At 41.2% G+C, this 20,769-nt stretch overlaps 1 protein-coding gene across 3 annotated transcripts in view; it reads left to right on the top strand.

Moving 5' to 3' along the window:
- plpp4 (phospholipid phosphatase 4) overlaps positions 1-16,994 on the top strand; it is a 49,033-nt gene extending 32,039 nt beyond the window's left edge. For 2 of the 3 annotated variants that reach the window (XM_056396390.1, XM_056396393.1), the window contains exons 4-7: positions 2,968-3,031; positions 3,220-3,344; positions 11,723-11,893; positions 13,428-16,994. In XM_056396390.1, coding sequence (XP_056252365.1) covers positions 2,968-3,031; positions 3,220-3,344; positions 11,723-11,893; positions 13,428-13,636 — 569 coding nt within the window. In that variant the 3' untranslated portion in view covers positions 13,637-16,994. The remainder of the gene's footprint in view (positions 1-2,967; positions 3,032-3,219; positions 3,345-11,722; positions 11,894-13,427) is intronic. The other variant, XM_056396391.1, reaches the window with a different exon arrangement.
- Positions 16,995-20,769: the final 3,775 nt, after the last annotated feature.

The raw sequence follows: 20,769 nt of genomic DNA, 5'->3' as shown, positions 1-20,769 counted from the left end.
ACAGATATCACTGCGCGAATATAAATTAAGGCTTTCAGTTAGATCTTCACCTTGTAATTCCAGTGGGACTTATTTTACTACTACAATGCATTTATTGTTTGGTACAGCATTCTGCTTTCACACCGCCTTTGTTTTTCTTTGGTGTAAAATGAACACAGTGTTCCCTTAGTAGGATTGTCTAATAATGTCTAATAACCCTTTATCATCCCCAAACTCCTGCAGCTTAATTGCGTGATTATCTATCAGTCAGGCTATAATGACGCCATTTTGAAAGTTTGATTATATTTTCCAAAAGACTACCCTCGGAGAAAGACACAGAGATGATTCTGCAGTGATTGTTTTAAATTTTGGTTACAAAGCATGAATAATTTCATATTTCATTATTCATCATCTAACTGTGAGATCTCACCGCACAAGGCTTTATTGTTTGATGTTTGAGGGAAGGAGTAATCTTCCTTTTAGTGAGAAAAGGAGAGAGTTTTCAATAATGGGAGTTTTTGTGGTCTCTGTATATTTGGTCTAATGCGTCAAAGCGTTAATCCTCCAGGAATGCACAGTGCTTCTCACCCGTTTTGTAAATGAATATAAAACATTAGATGATTCGGACAGAGACAGTTTACTTGGGATGTCTCTGTTCATTCTTTTTCTTTGAGCGATTTTGTTAAATCAACCAGTCTACAACAACCCTTCCAAAGCACTCAGAAGCTGAATGAGAAAGGCTTTGTTACTGTAATGGCAGCAGTCCTGTCTTTACTCAATAGGTCTCTAATTTCCTGAAGCGGTGCCTTAGTGCAATCACTGGTTCAAACTCTGGGGCGCAAGTGCATATGAATGTGGTCAATTTGCTGACCAGTGGCACGGGGACAATCCTAGCACAGCACAGAGCAATTTGGCAAAGAGACAGATGCAGGTTGAATACACTATTAGGAAGTCGACTGCCGTATCAGCAGGTGCACTTGTGGCGAGCAACAAGAATGGCCAATCACACCCGCTCCTCTTGTACCCTTTAAAAGTAGCAGAAGTGAAGTCCAGGCTCAACTGGAAGCACAAAGTCACGCAGCAGGAATATATAGAGTATGCCACATTACTGTTCAGCATCTCAGATATGCTCTTAGAGCAGAGGATGTCTCCTTTATGAGTCTGGTCAGCTATGCTACTCAGTCTTACTGGACAGGAACTGGCTCATTTGGTGCCAGGAGTCTTACAAACAAGTGTAAGTGCAAACAAATAGGCTGCCAAAACGATGTTTGGCTTTGGGCCAGCACAAAATTAATTAATACTTTAATAACCATCAGTAAACTTCCCGAGTCTAAACTATGTGTGAGCGAATGCAGCTGCGGCACGTATTATACAATACATGCTCGGCCTCCTTTTTGAACCGGTCAAATGGAGCATATATCATTTTGGGCTTTCATCTGATCTGCACGGGGTTTGCCCAAATTAACAAGCTGTTAAATAACATTGACACTGCTCATCTCTCAGCAGCTCAGGGAAGAAAATACATTTGAGTGCTGGCAACGTGGGGTGAATTCAATTGGCCTGCAGACTTCTGGGATTAACCTATGAGGGCAGGCGCCTTGGCTAATGATGAGCCCCAGTGGTTTGCTTCACAGCTAATTAAATGAGCGTACGGTTACAGTGCAATTCCTACCTGTCAACCAACTGTAGTTCTGTTTCCTATTAGCAAAGTTGAGCTGAAGTACTAATAGTAATTGCTTCACAGTTAGATAGGCTGTTGGTTCTTGACTTTTTCCTCCATATTGGATATGTGAACAGTATTTGACAGCATTAAACTATATATGTGCACAGCTTTTCTTTCATATCGGTGACTGTTTTTAGTTTTTCGTTTTTTACCAGCATGGCTTTATGGATCCGTCTGTCACTTTGGTCCAGCATGAAATATCTCACGAACCATTGCATGAATTGCCACGAAACTTTGTCCAGACACCCACAGTGTGCAGAGCTGCCACTTTGAGGTTCGCATTTGTGGCTTGGAAAGAAATATCTCAACAGCTATTGCATTGATTGGCATGAAATTAGTTTGATACATACATGTGCATACCTCAGGATTTGTAATAGCATGTGATCTGACTTTTCCTCTAAGCCCTGCAGACCAAAATTTCAAATTAGTTCAGTACTTTGGGTTATGGGTTAATACCTCCAATACTCCATTCCCGTCCCCATGAGCCTCAGCTGTACTTCGTGCTTGATGCTATTAAGCAAGTGGTAGCATAGTAAGGCACAAAACTTAAGATGGTGAACATGGCAAACATTAGACCTGCATTAATATATACATTTGTCTGTTTTCATGCCTCTGTGCCAGTGGCATTATGTTTACTGTCTGTCTCATTCTTGTGAACATGATATCTCAGTAACACTTTGATGACATTACTTCAAATTTGGTACAAACATTCACCTGGATTCAGAGATGAACTGATTAGATTTTGGTGGTCAAAGGTCAAAGGTGATTGTGGCAATAACTATTATAAAATTCACCTGCAAATTAATCCTGGACAGGTTAGTGGAGACCTACATCATGTGGTGGTATTTTCTAGTTGTGTGTGTGTGTGTGTGTGTGTGTGTGTGTGTGTGTGTGTGTGTGTGTGTGTGTGTGTGTGTGTTACTTGTGCCGTGTGAAAAACCTTCCTCCCACTGCATCTGCTTACAAATTATGAAAGTCTGTTTCACACATAAATCCTGACGACCATCTGTCCATCTGCAAGGGAAATTCCCATGAAACTAATTGGCTGTTTTATTTGTACAGTGCGTTAGGAAAGTGGCTAACCTGCTAGAACCTGTATTGCTCTGATAGTAAAATGAATTCTTTTAATACAGCATTACTGTTTTTTATGAATGTTAATTATATTGATAGTGCTGTGTCAACCTTTCATCTGCTTCAACAATAAACCTCTGTGTTGTAAGATGGTAATTTTGACTGTGTGTGTGTCAATCTTCCTTCACCTCCAGCTGTGTCCCTGGCTCTCGCTCTTAATGGAGTCTTCACAAACACCATCAAGTTGATTGTTGGCAGGTATGCTAAACAAACTGAAGCACGTCACAGGCTCTGACAGTGATGCTAAATGTTAAGCTGTGGGCTCTGAAGATCACATTGCAGCTTTGACTTACTAGATTTATGGCCAATGAATTGTTTGACAAGCAGAAGGAATTCTCTCTACCGACGACACATGAACCATCCCGTGGGTTGTTTTTGATTTCCAGACCCAGGCCCGATTATTTCCAGCGCTGTTTCCCAGATGGAAAACTGAATGCGAGGATGCTGTGCACCGGGGATCCAGATCTAGTCTCAGAGGGACGCAAGAGCTTCCCCAGCAGCCATTCCTCCTGTGAGTATCAAGCCATCAGTCCAAGCAGATCACCGCCAGCACCTGCAAACACAATGCCAGAGGATATCAGAACTCACACTCGGACTCACTGAAACTACACAGTACTGTACATCTTTACTCAGTTGATCTTTAATGGCCAGAACAACATTTCACAACAGTAGAAAATGCTGAGTGGGTGTGTACAAAAGTGTTTAATCCACATTTCAAAGCGACAATGAGTGATCATTCAATCTAACATCCCAAAGCAGCTTGTTAAGATGCTTATGGGTTCGGTCGATCGAGTCGAACACATTCAATCTCGTTTCGTTGGGCTTCCTCTGAGTTCCTGCTGTGCTCAGCTGTGCAGACCAATGTGGAGCATGGGACATCTTTTCGACCATATTGCTTTCCAAGCTGTTTTCACTTCAGCAGCGTGTTAAATAATTCACATGTTTTTCTGTTGTCCAGCAGATGAATGTTAAGCGGTATGCATAGAGAGTCTGCTGTGTTGAAACAAACCCGCAGCATTATATGCCGCATCAGGCATGTAACGACTGCATTTGAGAGAATATATCGTTTAAAAACATCACTTAGTTTCCTCGCTGCAATCGAACATAAAACATACTTAGGACTGTGTGGCTTCGAAGTGTCTTTTCTCTCTCGCTCGAGTGAATGTGTGCCTCAGAAAAGTCCAACAAAAACACCAGCAATAAAATGCTTACAGTGGAGTTACACCGTACCTCCCGCTATCTATTATGCAAAATGAAAATTATATCTTTATATCCTCCAGTGAGCTGTGCCCCAGTTGTGGAACACTTGATATTTATAATGTTTGCTTTTGTTCAAAATTCTTTTAACATTTCCTCTCTCGATGCACATTCACACTTAACAAGGTAATTATGTTGAAGTACAACAAGATTGTGTAAATAAGCATGTGGTTGCATCCAACTGAAGCATTAAACTGGCGCAGGTTGAAAGAAGTGAAAATCAGTGTCACTATGAACATCTTGAACTCACAGTTCATTTTCAACTTCTTTATTCTAATTAAACTGACAATGTTTGATGTGAGTTTAGAAAGCAACGTTCTTGAGAGGTGGAGGGCGTGTGTGTAAGTGCAAGAAACACAGCGCTTGTTCAATGGTTTGTGAATGCGTTTAATTGCCATCCTGCTGTGAGTATGACAGCCTTGAATAACTCTATAAAAAGGCTTCAAATCAAACATGGGATTAATTGGCGTTTGTGCGTTACAATAAGATGGCAAAATACCATAATGGATGGGATGGCACAGGCAGTCAAAATTTTCATTGATGTTAAAGTCGGCTGAAATTTCACAGTCCAGTTTGAGTTCAAGTTCTTGTCTTAGCCTAATATTAAAGTTGCACACTTACAGCTTCTCAGACACCTGCTTAAAGAGTGAAATGCTTTGAAGTGCTGGCTGAGTCCCATTAGAAACAGCAGAGAGGGACATTGCTCTGTAATTCACTGCAGCACTGTGTATGGATTACATTCATCTGCACGGCAGCTCTAATAGCCTTATGTTGTTGCGCTGCGAGTGAGAAAGTGATTGGAGCAACCGTGCAACGGGGACACAAGGAGCACCCATATGCCAGCGTGCCTAGAGAGACGGAGAAATCCAATTTCCTGTCTGTGTCCCTTTTCACCAGGACAACGCTTGTTGGACCACGCATAAGATACAGAGCTTTTAACCAGACGCATGTGGCAATTGACAGGGAATAGGGCCAGACGGATGACAAGCGTGAATGTAGCCTTATTCAAAGTGGCATCTGGACGTAATGAAAACATCACTTCTGGCTGGTGTAAGGCCCGGGAGACAGACTATAAAGCAAAAGAAACACTTTTGCATGTACAGACTTGCCTCTCCCAAAGGATGCTCCATAATCTGCATGGTAAACAGATAACCCAAACTAATCCATCAACATCAGCCAGGATGGAAATATAAATACACATCCAACTACAGTGTTTGATGACGGCTATTTTTTAAAGCACACAAACTATTATTGCATTTCAAAGTTTTTAAGGCTGCTCGGGTTCTCTGTGATTAGATTTCTTTTCCTCACCTCATAGCAAAGTAACAGAGTAACAGAGATTGGAGGAGACAGTTCCCAGAAAGAGAAAAACAAACAGATAAATACAAACTCCCCTGAACCCGCTGCACCAATATTCACAGCGGTAAGGCAAGCAGGCCCTACGGCAGTAGCTGTAAATTGTCTCCCTCTTATTCTTATTCATTACACCATCTCCCCCTGCGCATATTAAGCCATTAGATATGATCAATTAATGTGCACTTTTAAAAACCATCTGCCACCTCTAACGTATACATTCCCTCCCATGCCTAAATGAATCCTGTGAGACAGACCTAATCACATCTGTGAATCTCCACATTGCGTCTTTCACTTAAACATAACTATCTGTATTAAATTACGCAGAGCTTGGAATGTCTGTCATATTAGTTCAGTATCTAGAGAGAGAGAGAATTGCGCTTGTGTAAAGTGTACTCTCATGTGTTTACTCACTCAGGTGCACGTCATCGTGACTGGAGTGTGCAGAGAGGTTGAGGAACAGCTGGTGTAGGAGTGCTGCAATTATGCAGTGCTAATAATGAGTTCCTGTTGGCTTTTGTATGTTAATGGGTGAACAGACTTTGTGCCCAAGTGGTTGGTTAATATGCATATGCATTACTTGTGGTCAGAGGGGTGTCCCATTGGTCCCTGCAGGGGTCAGAGGTCAGAGAAGCTGGGAGAGACAGTGGGTAGGAGATGGAAAACATAACTACTACTGCCAGTGATTGGTTGGACACTTTGTGTCTGTGTGTGGTCAGGTAGTTCAGTGACAGATGTTTCATCAGAAATAAAGGGGAGAATGTAGTGACTAATATTTCCAACATTACCGCACTTTGCAGAGGGTTTGACCAGGGCACAACTCCACTCTTTGAATCCACAGCCAAACCCTGTGGTTTGAAAGAATAAAAATGATCCTCCATGGGTCCACTTGTCAAAAACCTACCCAGCTCCTAGTATACAGTGGTTTCACTTCTGGCTGGATTGTAACATCATGTAGCTTCCCTCACCAGTGCTCCTTTAAAAACGTAACGATGAAGCAACCAAAGACTAGAATGTTCTTGTTTTTTTTTGTTTTTTTTTCAGAAAATCAAGACTAATATCCCCGACCTTGCACCCAGTCCAAAGCATTGAACCCAACCCAAGTGTCTTTGCTAGTTTCAGACTGACGCAGTTGTCATTTTCCCATCCAGCGCTGACGTTGTTTAAATAGCAAATACACTTGCACCCATTTGAGCACCCATGGATATGTTAATCTTACAGCAAGGTGTGGTCAGGCGCATTGTTTTGCTATGCTCAGGCAGCAGAAAGTGATTGACCAACAAAAACCTGGTCTGAAGTCAATGATGCAGTATTTCACTTTTATTTTAAGGGTTCATTGTCAAGAGAGTAATATGTGCCTTCATAGGCGGGAACACACCATGCCTGTCACGCACAAGCAGAGTGAGCTGAAAATGCACTTCAGATGTTAGGGTAAGTCAAGTGGAACATTGGAAGGTTGGAGGATTGTTTGTGGCATATTGTGTGTTGCACAACTGCTGCGTGCGTGTGCTGGGACTGGGCTCACTGGTCAGTTGCAATATATAATCAACTCGCCACTAATGCCAAAGTGATATGAGCAAGGCTTAAACAAACCTACACCATGCGCTCCAGACCAATGCGCTTTGGGTCGTTAAAATGGAGCCCTAAGAGTCTACAGCCGCAGCAGCAGTTCTGTGAGGCTGTACTTAGGCACTTGGCACTAAGCACTTAGGCAGTCCATGCTTTGAGCTAAATGCCTACAAATAGCAGGCTAACATAGTCATTGTGATAATGCTAACGTGTTGTTGTTTAGCTGGCCCAGTGTTTTACCGTCTTCACTCGATTAACTTTTGTCTATTAACATTACGACTGAGGCTGATGGGAATGTCCTTAGTTTTAGAGGCTATTTTCTTTTACATTAACTAAAGTATTGGACAGATTAAAATTTTTACCTATTGATAGTGATGGCTGATAATTCAGAGGGTCACCAAAGTTACTGTACTTCATCCTTAGGGGGACACAAATGTACTAAATGTCGTGGCAGTCCATCCAACTGTCCGTCCAATTGTTGAGAGATTTCATACCAAACCCGACCTGTGTAGGTGTGTTAGTTTTGTATAAGAATGAACTGTGCAAGTTATGCCCATTTCAATTCATCATGCTGTGCTGAACACTTCAGACACCGCATGCATCACCTGAAAGCCGGCAACCAATCATATGAAAATATTACAGACAATAAAAAAAAAAAAACATGAAATCTGATGAAGATTAAATATCAATATGTACTCTGTATGCTCTGCAGGTTCCCAACAACCACTGTTTCCTCAAAATGCAAATAAAGAAGTAGCCTACTGTGTCTAGCTCCCTCAGAGCTAGTTATGCTGTGACATTTACAATGCTCAGTATGACAGCCTATTTTAGATGGAGTTAATACAGTTACGTGCCTCCACCGTCAGACAGATGATATTTTTCCTCCCAGTGAGAGATTTGATGAGCCCTCATAATGTACCTACAAGTACATTGAATTACTGTGTCATTAATCACATCTTGTTCTGAAAGGTTTTTTTTTTTTTTTTTTTTTGCTTCAACCTTCCTGAATCTTTTTCTCAATTCAGTTTACAGAACCCCTCCCCCATTTTCTTCTGAAGAAAGTGCAACCAGACTCAGTTCTTCTTCACTTACAGCTTCTGAATAAACTTTGTGCTTGTTTTGAAGATGAAAAAAAGCAATCGCGCTGCACTCATCACTCTCATTAGGCATCTTTGTTTAGTCTAAGGGGAATTATTTTTCAAGGCTTTTAAAATGCATTAAGTGGATTCATTACCATGATGTTTTTCCCTTTGTCTGTCTCCCCTCTGTCCTCTGGCCTTACTGGGACTCCTTCTGCCTCTAGTGGAGCATCCTTCAGTGATTATTGAGCACACCTAATTTTCACTGTATAACCCCAACGCTGCAAATATGCTGCCTCAGTTAATTATGCTAATTTCACACGTAGAAATGTGCAATGTTTGCGCGTCTCTTTGGAGTGTGGGAAATACACACTGGCTGTCCCAGCTCATGTATTATTTATACCACCAAAGCATTTCTATTAGTGTAATCCTCAAGATGTTGTCTGCAAACATCTTGGTTGTGTGCTGTACGGAAGTAAAGCATACACGTTTACTGCTACAATGCACCATTTTCCTTATGATACCTTTAGTCATTCAAATGCTGTCCTGTCCAATCGCCTGATATCTGTGTTACAGTTCTGAAACAGGTCGACATACCAACAGAGAAGTTAACATTTACAGTTACATCATATTTTTCTGTCTTGATTACCGTCTACATTGGCGTAGAAGCCACACACTCAGAAACATTTGCACATATTAAATGGATCGTTAGCTTGATTTCAGAGTGTGAAACCAACCTGTCAAGTAACTAATAATGACCTAGTTTTATTTAATTGAAGCTGCAGTAAGTATTTGAAGTGACATTAAATCATAGTTTTGCTTTACAGTGTCTGTGGTTTCAGCCAGTCCAAAAAACGCTTTAAATTGCCCACAATGTAACGGTCACTGGGTGAAGAAATGTGTTGCTCACCCTCTGAGTGTGTGTTGACCTGTCCTGAGTGGTCCATGAGATCTCTGAATGAATAATGACAGTGGGGAATAGCGGTAAACTGGGTCCCTGCTGGATCCTGAGCATTTTTTCGTGTACTGTTTTCACATAGAAATAAAAGAGAAGAAACAGTAGACATAACACATTGAGCAATGTATATTATAGTCAAATAGTATAGATGAAATTTCACATTATGATTAATAAGTAAGTGTGTTTCTTTCAGTGTTACAAAATTGCAGTCAATGTATAAGTGATGAGGGATCAGCATCGCAGACACTGCAAAAAGGTGTCTTGCAAATGTGTCATCTTCTCGTTTAAAACTGCTGCAAGTTTTCTAAGTTTAAATGTTCAGTCAGCATTCTGGGTCATGGATATCATGGATAATTTAGTCATGTCTTTCCAAATGAATAATGTAATCATCTTAGGCATGGTTAGAGCTGTAAAAATGAATGATGTGAGCTGCTGTTCCAATCACACGGAAATGAGGAGTTCGCACAGAAGTGAAATGAATTGGCACTGAGGGACGCTGAGGCTGAGGATCTCTGATGGTTTCTTCATGACCTCCGAACAGGACTTGGCCAATGAACTGAGCTAGAAAGTACGACCGTAATGTGTTGCTGTCTGTAAAACCCATGTGGTACACTTTATGGGTGGTGAGAGTGACTATATGCAGAATTTTATATACCACAGTGTTAATAAATTTTTAACATTTCATATTTCCCCTGCTCTGTGTGCATTTGTGTGTGTGTGTGTGTGTGTGTGTGTGTGTGTGTGTGTGTGTGTGTGTGTGTGTGTGCATGCATGCGTGCGCGTGCCAGCTGGAGTGAGGAGAGAAACAGTCAAGATTAAAAGTGTTGCTGCAGGCAAGGAAAACGAATTGGGTGCTATGATTGGTCAAACTCATGGATAGGTTAGATGTTTGCTGGGCGTAGACTTGAGTACTGCACATTTGGTCAAACTCACAAGGCGACACCAGCCGTTTGGCAGGTCTCTATCGGTCACCCCAAGCGATCTGCGCAGTAGGCAATGTGTTCACTGTGTTCGGCAAAGCTAGCCACGTGGCTCTCACCACCTAATATGAAAAATATCTCACCAACTATTGGATGGATTGCCATGAAATTTTACACTGACATTCATGGTCACCAGAGTGCAAGTCCTACTGACCGTGGCAGTCCCGGACTTTTTCTCTATCGCGCATCATCATCATCAGCTTAAGCTTAAACCTACAGCACTTAAAAGTTCTGCTGCTAGTATCTGAGTGCGAGATACCACAGGACACCTTCGGAGGTTTTCAGCGTGTCTGTGCGCCTTGACTCAGGAGTGTACACGGATATATTTGACTGGGTAGAAACAACAACAATATGTACAGTACACCACACATGCCTTTGTGGAAACCAACCAAAATCCCACACTAGATTCAGTCCTGCTGAAGAGTTCAATGCATAGCTGAATTTTACAGTAAAAATGCAGTCAGGGGAAATACATTATTATCAATCATTTCAGAGGTATTTGACACTGGATGACCTAATATCAGCCTATCCCATACATCCAATTTATTGGTGTAAATTGCCTGATGGAAAATGCTGAGTTTTTGATGGAATCAACTCTTTCTCCCTGACAGCAGGACAAGCACTGAGACAGGTGGACTTTCTGCCTCTGCCTTCTCACCATGCTTCCTCTCTATCTACAGGCAACACACGTGTCCCCCCGTCCTTAGTATTCTTGGCCGGCTTTTGGGTTGAGTGACAAATGGGCAGCTGATGGGTGCTAATGTGTGCTGTTTTGGCCCGCTGCGGCAGTAAACTAATGACCCCGGCTCAGCACCACCTTTTATGGTTCCATCACACAACTTTTAATTCATGCAATCAGACCACCGCTGTTTTCTCTTACACCGACCGCTATCAATTCAAACACAGACTCAAACTTCCGCACGGCATGGCCAGCAAGCTCAGCCACATTTCTTTCTCAGGCAGGTGTACGGTTTTCACCATGGCCTCAGGTTGTCGGGCCATCGGTGGGTCTGTGCAGAGAGTTATTGGACCAACTGAATATTATGCATCAACTCTACTCTAGTGTGGTAAACGTGGTATAATTTAGGACTGACATAGTCCCTTTCTTATCTTTGTTTGCACAAGAACCAGCAACTGAGAACCTCATTTTGTACCATGTATTGGCTCAGGGATGCAAACCGATGTCACATACACACTCCACTTTGGAGTATGTACATTGCATAAACAAGTCTCCTTCAGTGTGTGGGTTGTGCTTTGTAAGTGTGTAGATGTGGCTGTCTGTTTGCTTTCGCCTGCTCTCAGGCGCCTGTCACACGCAGTGAAATTAGTGTGGAGATATTTGCCTAACAGACTGAAGTTTCGTCCCTCAGTGAGCATACCTGCGAGTGGGTGGCAGTGGACAAGCTGCAAATCTCCCATCTGCCTTCTTCATTGTGTACTTTCTGTCTGAAATGCTGAAATGCTGTCTTGTCTTATTTATTTTTCCCCATCGCCTGTTGCAGACTTCCCCATCCTGCAGTGTGATTGAGTTTTACAAGACAGTCCCCCCGAGACATGTGCGCAGCTCATGTCTTTGCTGATGAACAAGAGGATTCGTCAGGATGAGAGCTTATAATCCGAATGCTGAATATCATGTTCGGTCTTGACCCGCTTCTCTTCTTCCTCTCTGTCTGACCGCTTCTCTGCCTGCTAGTTGCATTCTCTGGTCTTGGCTTCACCTCCTTCTACCTGGCCGGGAAGCTGCAGTGTTTCACGGATCAGGGTCGAGGGCGTAGCTGGCGTCTCTGTGCCATGGTGCTGCCTCTCTACAGCGCTATGATGATTGCGCTGTCCCGGACCTGCGACTACAAACACCACTGGCAAGGTCTGCCTAACGGCTCAGACACAAGACATATTAATCAAAATGTGAAATAAATGCTGTGTATTCTCAACTTATATATTGTTAAATCTGCTCGTGTCAGCCTGAGAAGGATTGCTGTGGACAAATCTGTTTCAATCACACCTTGCTCAAGGCATTTTTATAAATATTATATATAGAATTTATAAAGCAAACTCTGGGTGATGCTTATTTCCAACAGCGTTTCAAATTTTTATCTTAATCAGCATGACTGGCAAACTGACAAAGGCTCTCAACACATATGAATGTACAGTAAATCAGGACGAGCAGCATGCTTATTTTCCCATCAGACTGAAAATTGCATCTTATAAGACTGTTTTCTGTCACACACAGTATAATGACAGGTTTTCATTTCCTGAAAACTGCCTCAGATGACAGTGAGGGAGCATTTAATTCAGCAGCCTGAGAAGAAAATTATAATTACAAGCCTCAGTTTTTCATATCTCCTCTGAAAGAACTGGAGGGAGACTTGGATGGAAGAGAATACATATGTTGGAAGGGGTGTGGGAGACAGTACGTGGTAATGCGATGACAGCTCTGTCATATGGTGTTAATTAGTTTTCCGAAAGCCATATGTTCCTGGTGAGCAGGGCAGCAACGAAACAGACAACTCTTTTAACAACCAGGATTTATTTACGTTCAGTAGTTACAGGTGAGCTTGACCACTTTGTGACTGCTCTTAGTATTCCTTAGCTCTGCACACAATTCCTCCTCCTTCTCCCGAGTCTGCTGGGAGATCAGCAATAGTGCAGTCCATTAAACTTGAGGGGACCCAGTCTGCACCGAGTGTAAACACAAGCTGCTGAGCCATTCTTGATTGATACCAAATTTCTCACCATCCCTCGGCACTTCGGAGGTGCGCTCTGTCCTCCTGAGAGAGAGGCTAGACTTCCAATCACTGTTTCAGTGAGGCCACCAAAGTAAAACCACTTGACAAGAGTCGATGAAACATTTAGGCTACATTCAGCTCATGCATTGTAAAGTTCTTGAGTGATGGAAATCGATGTTATAGTATATTTCCTTTTTCTCCCAGAATGAGAAAATAAAAGGGAAAGCTATGGAAAAAGATCATTTTTGATATTATGGAAGCTTCTCCTTCGGCTCTTCCAGCCACCAGCTGGCCATGTCATTTTGATCTATACCCAGCAATATAGGCTTAATATTCAGCATGGCAGTGTGATATTATATGATGTATTGCAGCTTAAAGGGGGAAAGGTATAATACGAAACTGTTCAGCACAGATGACAAAGTGACAGAGACAGCATGCCCAAAGGCGAGTGCTCAGTAGAAGAGATTCATCACTTCGCCTCTCAGTTTACTTTCATCAACCTCCAAACTAACCAGGCATGATCAACGCTCACTGAAGCACTATAGCACATACAGTAATGCCTAATTAATTGTGTTCATTCTACGAGCAAGTGTTTTTTTCTCTGCCTCTGCGTAGGCTAAAATTAAATATAGCTACATACCTGAAAATATATGTGTTTGTGTGACTTTGCAGACGCCTTTGTTGGAGGAGTGATCGGGTTGCTGTTTGCGTACATCTGCTACCGCCAGCACTACCCACCCTTCCTGCACATGGACTGCCACCTGCCTTACGCCAGTCTGGCTGCCGCCGCCCACGCACCCTCGCATCCCCAGGACGACCCGCAACCCACTGACAATGCCACCACCCTTCCCCTGGAGGGCTTGACTGAAGGGCCAGTATGACTAGTAGCCACCATCGAAACTCCCACCAACACCCTCACCAAGCCGCCAAGCCCACCCCCCCGTTCCCAGTGACTTACTGGGGTCTTGTATACATTCCAATGGACAGAAATACACCTTCCCATCTCCATACTGTTACACCCAGTCTTGATGACACCTACATTCTTTTTTTGTTTCATTTTTTTTATATCTCGTTCTTGCTCAGCAGCTGTGAAAGTCTATATTTAGATGTGATGTATAAGAGGAACCTACATATATGGGACATCACCACTGAGAGGGAAGAGTGAAAAACATGTTGAAAACCTGAGGAAACAAGTCTCACTAATGGCTGTGAAGGAAGATGAAAATATTGCCAGTTTCTGCTGGTAGTTTTTGCTCAACAAGAGATGTGGCTGGCAGCTTGTTTTATGGTGGAACATATTTAATGTTTGGCGGTTTAAGGACAAAGACAGGAAGTTGGTAGGACCTGAGAAATCCCATGAAATGTCACAGCAATCAATCCATGAAATCAATCAATCAATCAAACCATGAAATCAATCATTAATTAAACTATATAATATTGTATGTCAGATGTGACAGTCAGAAACAAAATTTGATAGAAACTAGTTCCAGAAATTCAGTGACATTCTGTGCATTTCAGTCGGAAATTCAGATGTACGCTGCATTTTCAGAGGGGCACCAATGTGTTGGTTTAAAACTGAAAGACATTTGGCATTACTCTAGAGTCATGCCCTTTCTGGTTTTAATACTTTTTGGTTGCCCATAGCAGCATAATGATAAATATTGCCCTAATACAAAAGAAAGGCACTGGTCCGTGTCATGGGGGCATTATACAGTGTTCCCCACCATCTAAACTATGGTAACTCCTCTACCTTCCTCCATTTTTTATTATTCCATTTCTCCCCACTTTCTTTGGCTTGTACAGTTTTTCAGTGCAATTCTAGATATCAACCCCCCATCCCCCACCCCCTCATTCTTTTTCCCTCACACCAACTTTATTTCTCACAAGTGTTGCATCTAACACATGTTCCCAGGGGTTGCACGGGGACATGAACCCAAATTGTAGCTCAATGAGTGCAATCAATAACGGGCAGGTGGGAATGGCGTGGCGGAAGTGCGCCTAGACAGGCACAAAACTCCAATCTGATCCTGCATTAATCCTCATTAAGGGAGGTCAGCCACCACTGCTTATCAGGACATTAGGACTATATGAGTTGCCCCATGGACTGCCCAAGCATTGCAAATGGCTTTCAGGCCACTGCAGCCTGACAAATAGACAATCTAGCATTCAGCAGATGACAGGCCTGAATCCGGGACAACGATTTTGATGTATTATTCATCCATTAAAGCTCTGTTATTTATTAATATTTCCAGCCTTAATTTAGGGACACTGCATTGAAACGAAGCAGACACCAAAGATTTGTAGCTTTTTTCTGCTTGGGTTGTATGCACTCTGTTATGCTTTATTAACAGTGATGACACATAGCCAGATTACTGGTTGCCTGTCATCAACAAAGCAATTTGTAGCCTCTTACAAGTTATGTTGGAAATGATGGATAATTGTGTTGCCTTGGTTACCATGTCTTTTTCTTTTTTTATTGCCATTGCTGTGACATTAATGGGAAGGTGCAATCTCAGCTTACCTCTAACCCAATCACACAACATAGGAAGGGAATTATTATATATTTGCACTCACGAGTGAGGAAGGAAAAACATGAGATAGCCCGTCAGAATAGCATTATATGAAGTGAGCACCAAGCCAAATGTAGAAGGCTATTTTGTAATTTTATTATCTTGACAGGATGTAAGTCTGGTGTTTTTACATTTGTCTGTCTTCACTGTCAAAAGACCACTTGTTTTTTGTAAAAAGCTTAATTCTGGGCACAATTTGGCTCGTGGCACATGAAAAGATGACGAAAGGTTTTCTGCGTTCAGAATTTGTTTAAAAGTCATTTATTCAATTCCACTAATGTCTATCACTAATGCAACCCATTGGCAGCTTTTTAAAACGGTGTTTGTGCGTGCAGGTTTTGAAAAGGCCTATCCCACAACAATGCAATACAAAATCAAACTTTACAAAGACCGAAGGTTTCACGAGAGGGGGGAGGTACTCGACTCTGCACATCAGACTCTGTGACGAGACTCTGAGAGTTGACTGGAGGGAAACTCGTAACCTGCTTGCTGGTTCTACAGAGTCTTTCAGCAGGGGTCTGGAGATCTGTGAGTGTGAGACTTTGACATCTTGAGGCAGATTTGGTGATGAAATGATTGCAACACAGATGCATTATGTTCTATACACCTGCATTCGCCTGACTTGGCATCCTGATGTTTGTACCTTGTCATTTAGTTTTCTCCTATTAGATGGTGCAGTATATATTGGAAAAAATGTTGTTCAGAAAATCATGTCTGTAAAAGTATTTTTGCTTTTTAAAGATTTATTTTTTCCCAGAATCCTTCAAATCATTCCATGATTTGTTTTAATTTGGTGCTATAGATACTTTTGTAGAAGTAGGCGTCACTTTTTTCAGACAGTGGATGTGTCATTTTGAAATAAAAGTTCAATTTTCTACAGAGAAAAAAAGTTATATTACATATTTCCATTTTTTCAAATCAGATGCTCAAGGGCAACCAGTGCTTGTGATTTTTTCTTCAATCATTTCACCTTCCCAAGGACTGAAGGGATAAAAGTAACTAAAAAAATATCAAAGAATAATGAAATTATTATCAACTATAATGAATAGATGTCTGAAGAAAAAAAAGAGTGTAAGACTTAAGAATCTTTGTTCATGGCATGCCAGTTCCATTTATGAGAAAAGACTGTTTTCTATGAATAAGCATGTCTGGCCTTGAGAACTCTTTGAGCTGTGTTTCGCTGTTTATATACTTTATGTACGATAAAGGACTGCAGCTGTGTGAAATTTGTCCGTGAAGAAAAACAAAGGAGCCTAATGTATCTTGTCAAAGTGTGATCGTTGGAGCCTGCGTCTGTTGTTGTGACAGGAACTCTGAACCGTTGTATGTGGAATGAACATATCATTGGAAACAAAAATGTTTAGATTAAAAAAAAAAAAAAAAAAAATCCACCTTGTAATCAGATCATTGGTGTTACCGCATTATTCATTATTATATGCAAATCAGCAGTCTTTCACCATGCAGCAGCGGACATTTGAATGAGCTACTGTATATTCCAAGTTTGGTTCAGTGAATTAATGCTTCAACAGTCCCACTGTCAGACTGCAACGTGCTACTGAGGCAGCTGAGGGAGTGTGTGTGAATGTAACTCTGTTCTAAGTGTGCTTTTCTGCATCGGTTGTGTTGCACTCTTGTTTAGGGAATTTCCAATAAACGTATGTATACTTAAGACTGCCTGTTGCTTTTCATATCAGTAGGATTTAATCAGGATGCTGGCGGGGGCGACTCCTGACAGCTGAGGAAAGTTTCTTCTCAAAATTATTTTCTACACTATAATACACTTATAACTAAATAACAGCCTGGAAAAAATAGCCGACCAAAATTATATTAATATTAATATTCTGCATCATTACTGCTTTTATTTTTTAATGTTTTTGGAACATTCTCAAAACTTGTATTTCATATTCTTAGTGGTGGGGCTTTAATTTAAGAATTATAAAAGAGGCATAAAGTAGGAAAGCTTTTGTGCTGGTGAGATGTTTTGTGATGTTCTCCTTAAGCTAGCATGCTTCAAAGACATGCTTATATTTACATGTAAACTAGAGGTTGAGAAAGTTTTGAAAGTCATGAAAGTAAGTAGGATTCACGTAAAGATGGTTAACATGACACGTAAAAGACTAGTAACATTAAGAGAGGGCTGAAGTCCTGATGTCAGCCTCTGTTCCACTAACCTCTGTAATTCAGTGCAAAATCTCATTCAGCATTTCTTTCATCTGTTTCTCCGTTGGCAGGATCAAGAAATAACTCAAAATTTAAAGCAATGAAAGCCAATATTTGAATATTTGGGTATTACAGCAAGTTGGAAAAGTTCTCAGGCATGAAAAAGATTAGTAGTTTGTATAATGTAACTCAAGATTTCTGCTCTGTCTCTTTGTCACTTATATAAAGACTGCAATCAGGATTTGATTTTAAATTGCCAGTTGCCAAAATAGTTTTTGCCGCTGAGTTTTTATGAATAAATAACTGCAAGAGAATACACACCGCTGTCGCAATGCGTTACTCTCAAAATTGCAAATAAATTGCACCAGTTCAAATTCAATAGTGGCTATTTTGAAGAGCTCAGAACTGAATCCCTGAATGTTTTCATCCAGGCTTTTAGCCCTTGTGACCTTGTTACTCATGAAAATTATTCCCTCTGAATAACAAGACAAAGACACTATAGATCAATAAAGCTTTTGCACTCAGACATCATGCCCTCCTCAGTGCACTGATAAGCTGCTGTGATTAAGTGTGATATGTAGCTATGTGCGATTTTTCAAAGCATATTAAAGTGTGATGGCATTTCTAAAGAGAACAAGGCCTCAAGGTATGTGAAGGTAAAAGGAAAAAGGAAAAAAAAAACAAAAAAAAACTTGGTTGATTGAAAACCTTTGAGTGATGTATGAGGTCTGGTAACAACCCATCCAATCAGAGCCAGGAGTGCTGCAGCAGCCATCTGTGTAACAAGCAGGGAAGAAGTTGCCCTGCATATAGAGAACCTTGTACAGCCTGAAGGAGCCTGAGAGTGTGTGGCTCCAGACACCTGATCCATTAGCTTACAGAGCTTGTTGTGAGTCTTTTTTTTAAATTAATGTTTGTCAGTTGTCCCAACATCTTCCTGCACCTGGCAAATATCACATTATTTGGAGTTGACAGTGAATTGTTAAAATGACATAATATTTCCTTAGCGTTTGTACTCCTTCTAGGTACAACTGACATTGTAGCTTCATCATCGAGCACACACACAACATTAAACACCCACACAACAGCTATTATACACTCATTGTTGCTCCCCAGTAACTCTCACTTTGAAACCATGCGCTGCGAGATCATGTGTGCTACTGGGGGTGAATTATGCACAAAATACAGTTGTTGTTGTTTAGTTTTGCAGAAAACTAACATCTGATACAACAGACCCGCTTGTCAGTCACACATTTTTGCCTTTGAGATACAAGCGATAGTTTCCTTTCAGTATGTGGATGATTAGAGTGTTCAGTCAAAGGCAAGTGTGTCATCCCCTCAACACATCCGTATTGTTTTCTTCCGAGGCCGACTCCCCACCTCTGGATGAGCAGTGCAATTATGGCAGTCGAATCAACCTGGATCTAATGCATCAACAGTCAGCTGGCATCTAATATCACTTAACATTGCAATACCCTTCAAGAAGCTGCGCATAACACTCCATCACGCTCACTGCTTTCAATTTTCATTATTTCAACTGGAGATTTCATGACCCTGTGGTCACATTAGTTGGCATCATGAGGAAACAGGGATAGTTAACATGGTTAGGCCTTTTACATTTGGTAGATGCTGACAAGATGCTGAACAATTAATGGTTCAGACCAGTTTTCCCTCTTATGGGGAGATTTTATCAGATTGTTTCAGAAACACATGGAACCTGTTTTGGATCATTCTTTTGATGTAAGGCTGTATTTTTCGATACGGCAGGATATGCTGATGAGGATAGGATAGGTAGATTTAAATTTAAAAATATTAATTTAATTTCTTTCTTTCTTTTGTTTGTTGACAGAACAAATAGGTCCACAGAATAGTTAATGTAAAAACACACTTAATATTGGGACTGGAACAAACTGATTCCCTGATCCTCCAGACATGCCTGGAGATATTTGGTCTTGTAAAGAAGATATATAAAAAATACTCTACTTTGAATAGTAATTTGTGTGTCTGATAAGATTCTTTTCATAAAAACGTTCAGTTGGTTAGAAATTTTTCAAATGATTGAACCTACGCCTCCTATTGAAGAGATTCAAAGGACCTATTTGTAAGTTTTGCTTTTGCTACATAGCCAACATTAGTATTAGTAGTAACAGCTGTTTACTTACCAGTCTAGAAAAAACTTTTCATATTCAGCAGCTGTCTCCAGCGGCAACGCCAGTGTTAACTCTTTCTCATGTCTTTTCTTCTACTGAAGTTGGCATGCTAATGAGCCAGCCAAGGCCCGTCTCGTTGCTTTCCGATAGCGACTTACTGTAGCCTTAACTCGACAAAGCGCTGCTCAGGGGGCGTATTATAACCTCTTGTCTTGTACACACAATGATGGCCGCAGGTCTTGCCAACTTACGATCACCACCACCCACTCCAAGGAAGAACCCACGTTGGGGCGGCAGAGAGAGAGCTTACAAATAGCCCTTCTAAGAACCTATGAATATACAATCAGTTTTCATTTCAAAAGTTCAACTGGATACAAGATGTCTCCTACATCACTGAAAATCCATTCTTAGGCTTTAAGTTACCACATCACACTTGTGTAAGTTGTTGTTGGACCAGGATTGGCTTCCAAACTAGTCGTGATGTCTCAAATCATACACACACGTACTCTCTCTCTCTTAAACTCAGGCTGTAGGTGAGCAGAGAGACACTTTCCACTTTCAGCAGAATAATTTGAAAACAGACAGTGTCTGACTCTGAACATACATCATTCTGTATCGTGAAGCTCAAACATCCAGGAGAAATAACAACAAAAACACATTTTTGGGTGGAAGGGAACAAACAGTCAGGCTAGGTGAAGCTTTGGAAATTTGGTCACCGATCTGTGCATATAAATAAATAAATAAATATTTTATAGGCAAACATAGACTTATTAGAATTTATGCTAACAAATTTTGTCAGCAGATGTTTTAATCCACCTTGAGGGCTTACAGAGCTGAAGGGGTGCTGAGATAGTCACTGATGTGAGAAACATTGAATCCCACATTTCCCAATACAACTCTGTAGCGTCTTTTGTCAGTAGTAAGTAAAAGAGGGAGTGATTTTGGACTCGGCATCAGACTTCCTCAGGCTGAGTAATGCTCCCCATGATGAGTTAACTGATCTTGATGTGTAAACTTAATGGAGTGCCCCTTTATGTTTTGCATAAAATCTTTTGGTTTCATTTTTCCAAAGCTGTCAGGAGAGGAGCTCTCACTAGCAAGTAGAGAAAAGCTTGTTTGTCCTCTTTGTGTCTA

This window comes from Seriola aureovittata, chromosome 14 (assembly GCF_021018895.1).
Source record: "Seriola aureovittata isolate HTS-2021-v1 ecotype China chromosome 14, ASM2101889v1, whole genome shotgun sequence".
Classification (NCBI taxonomy): Eukaryota; Metazoa; Chordata; class Actinopteri; order Carangiformes; family Carangidae; genus Seriola; species Seriola aureovittata.
This window is presented reverse-complemented; position numbering and strand designations above follow the sequence as displayed.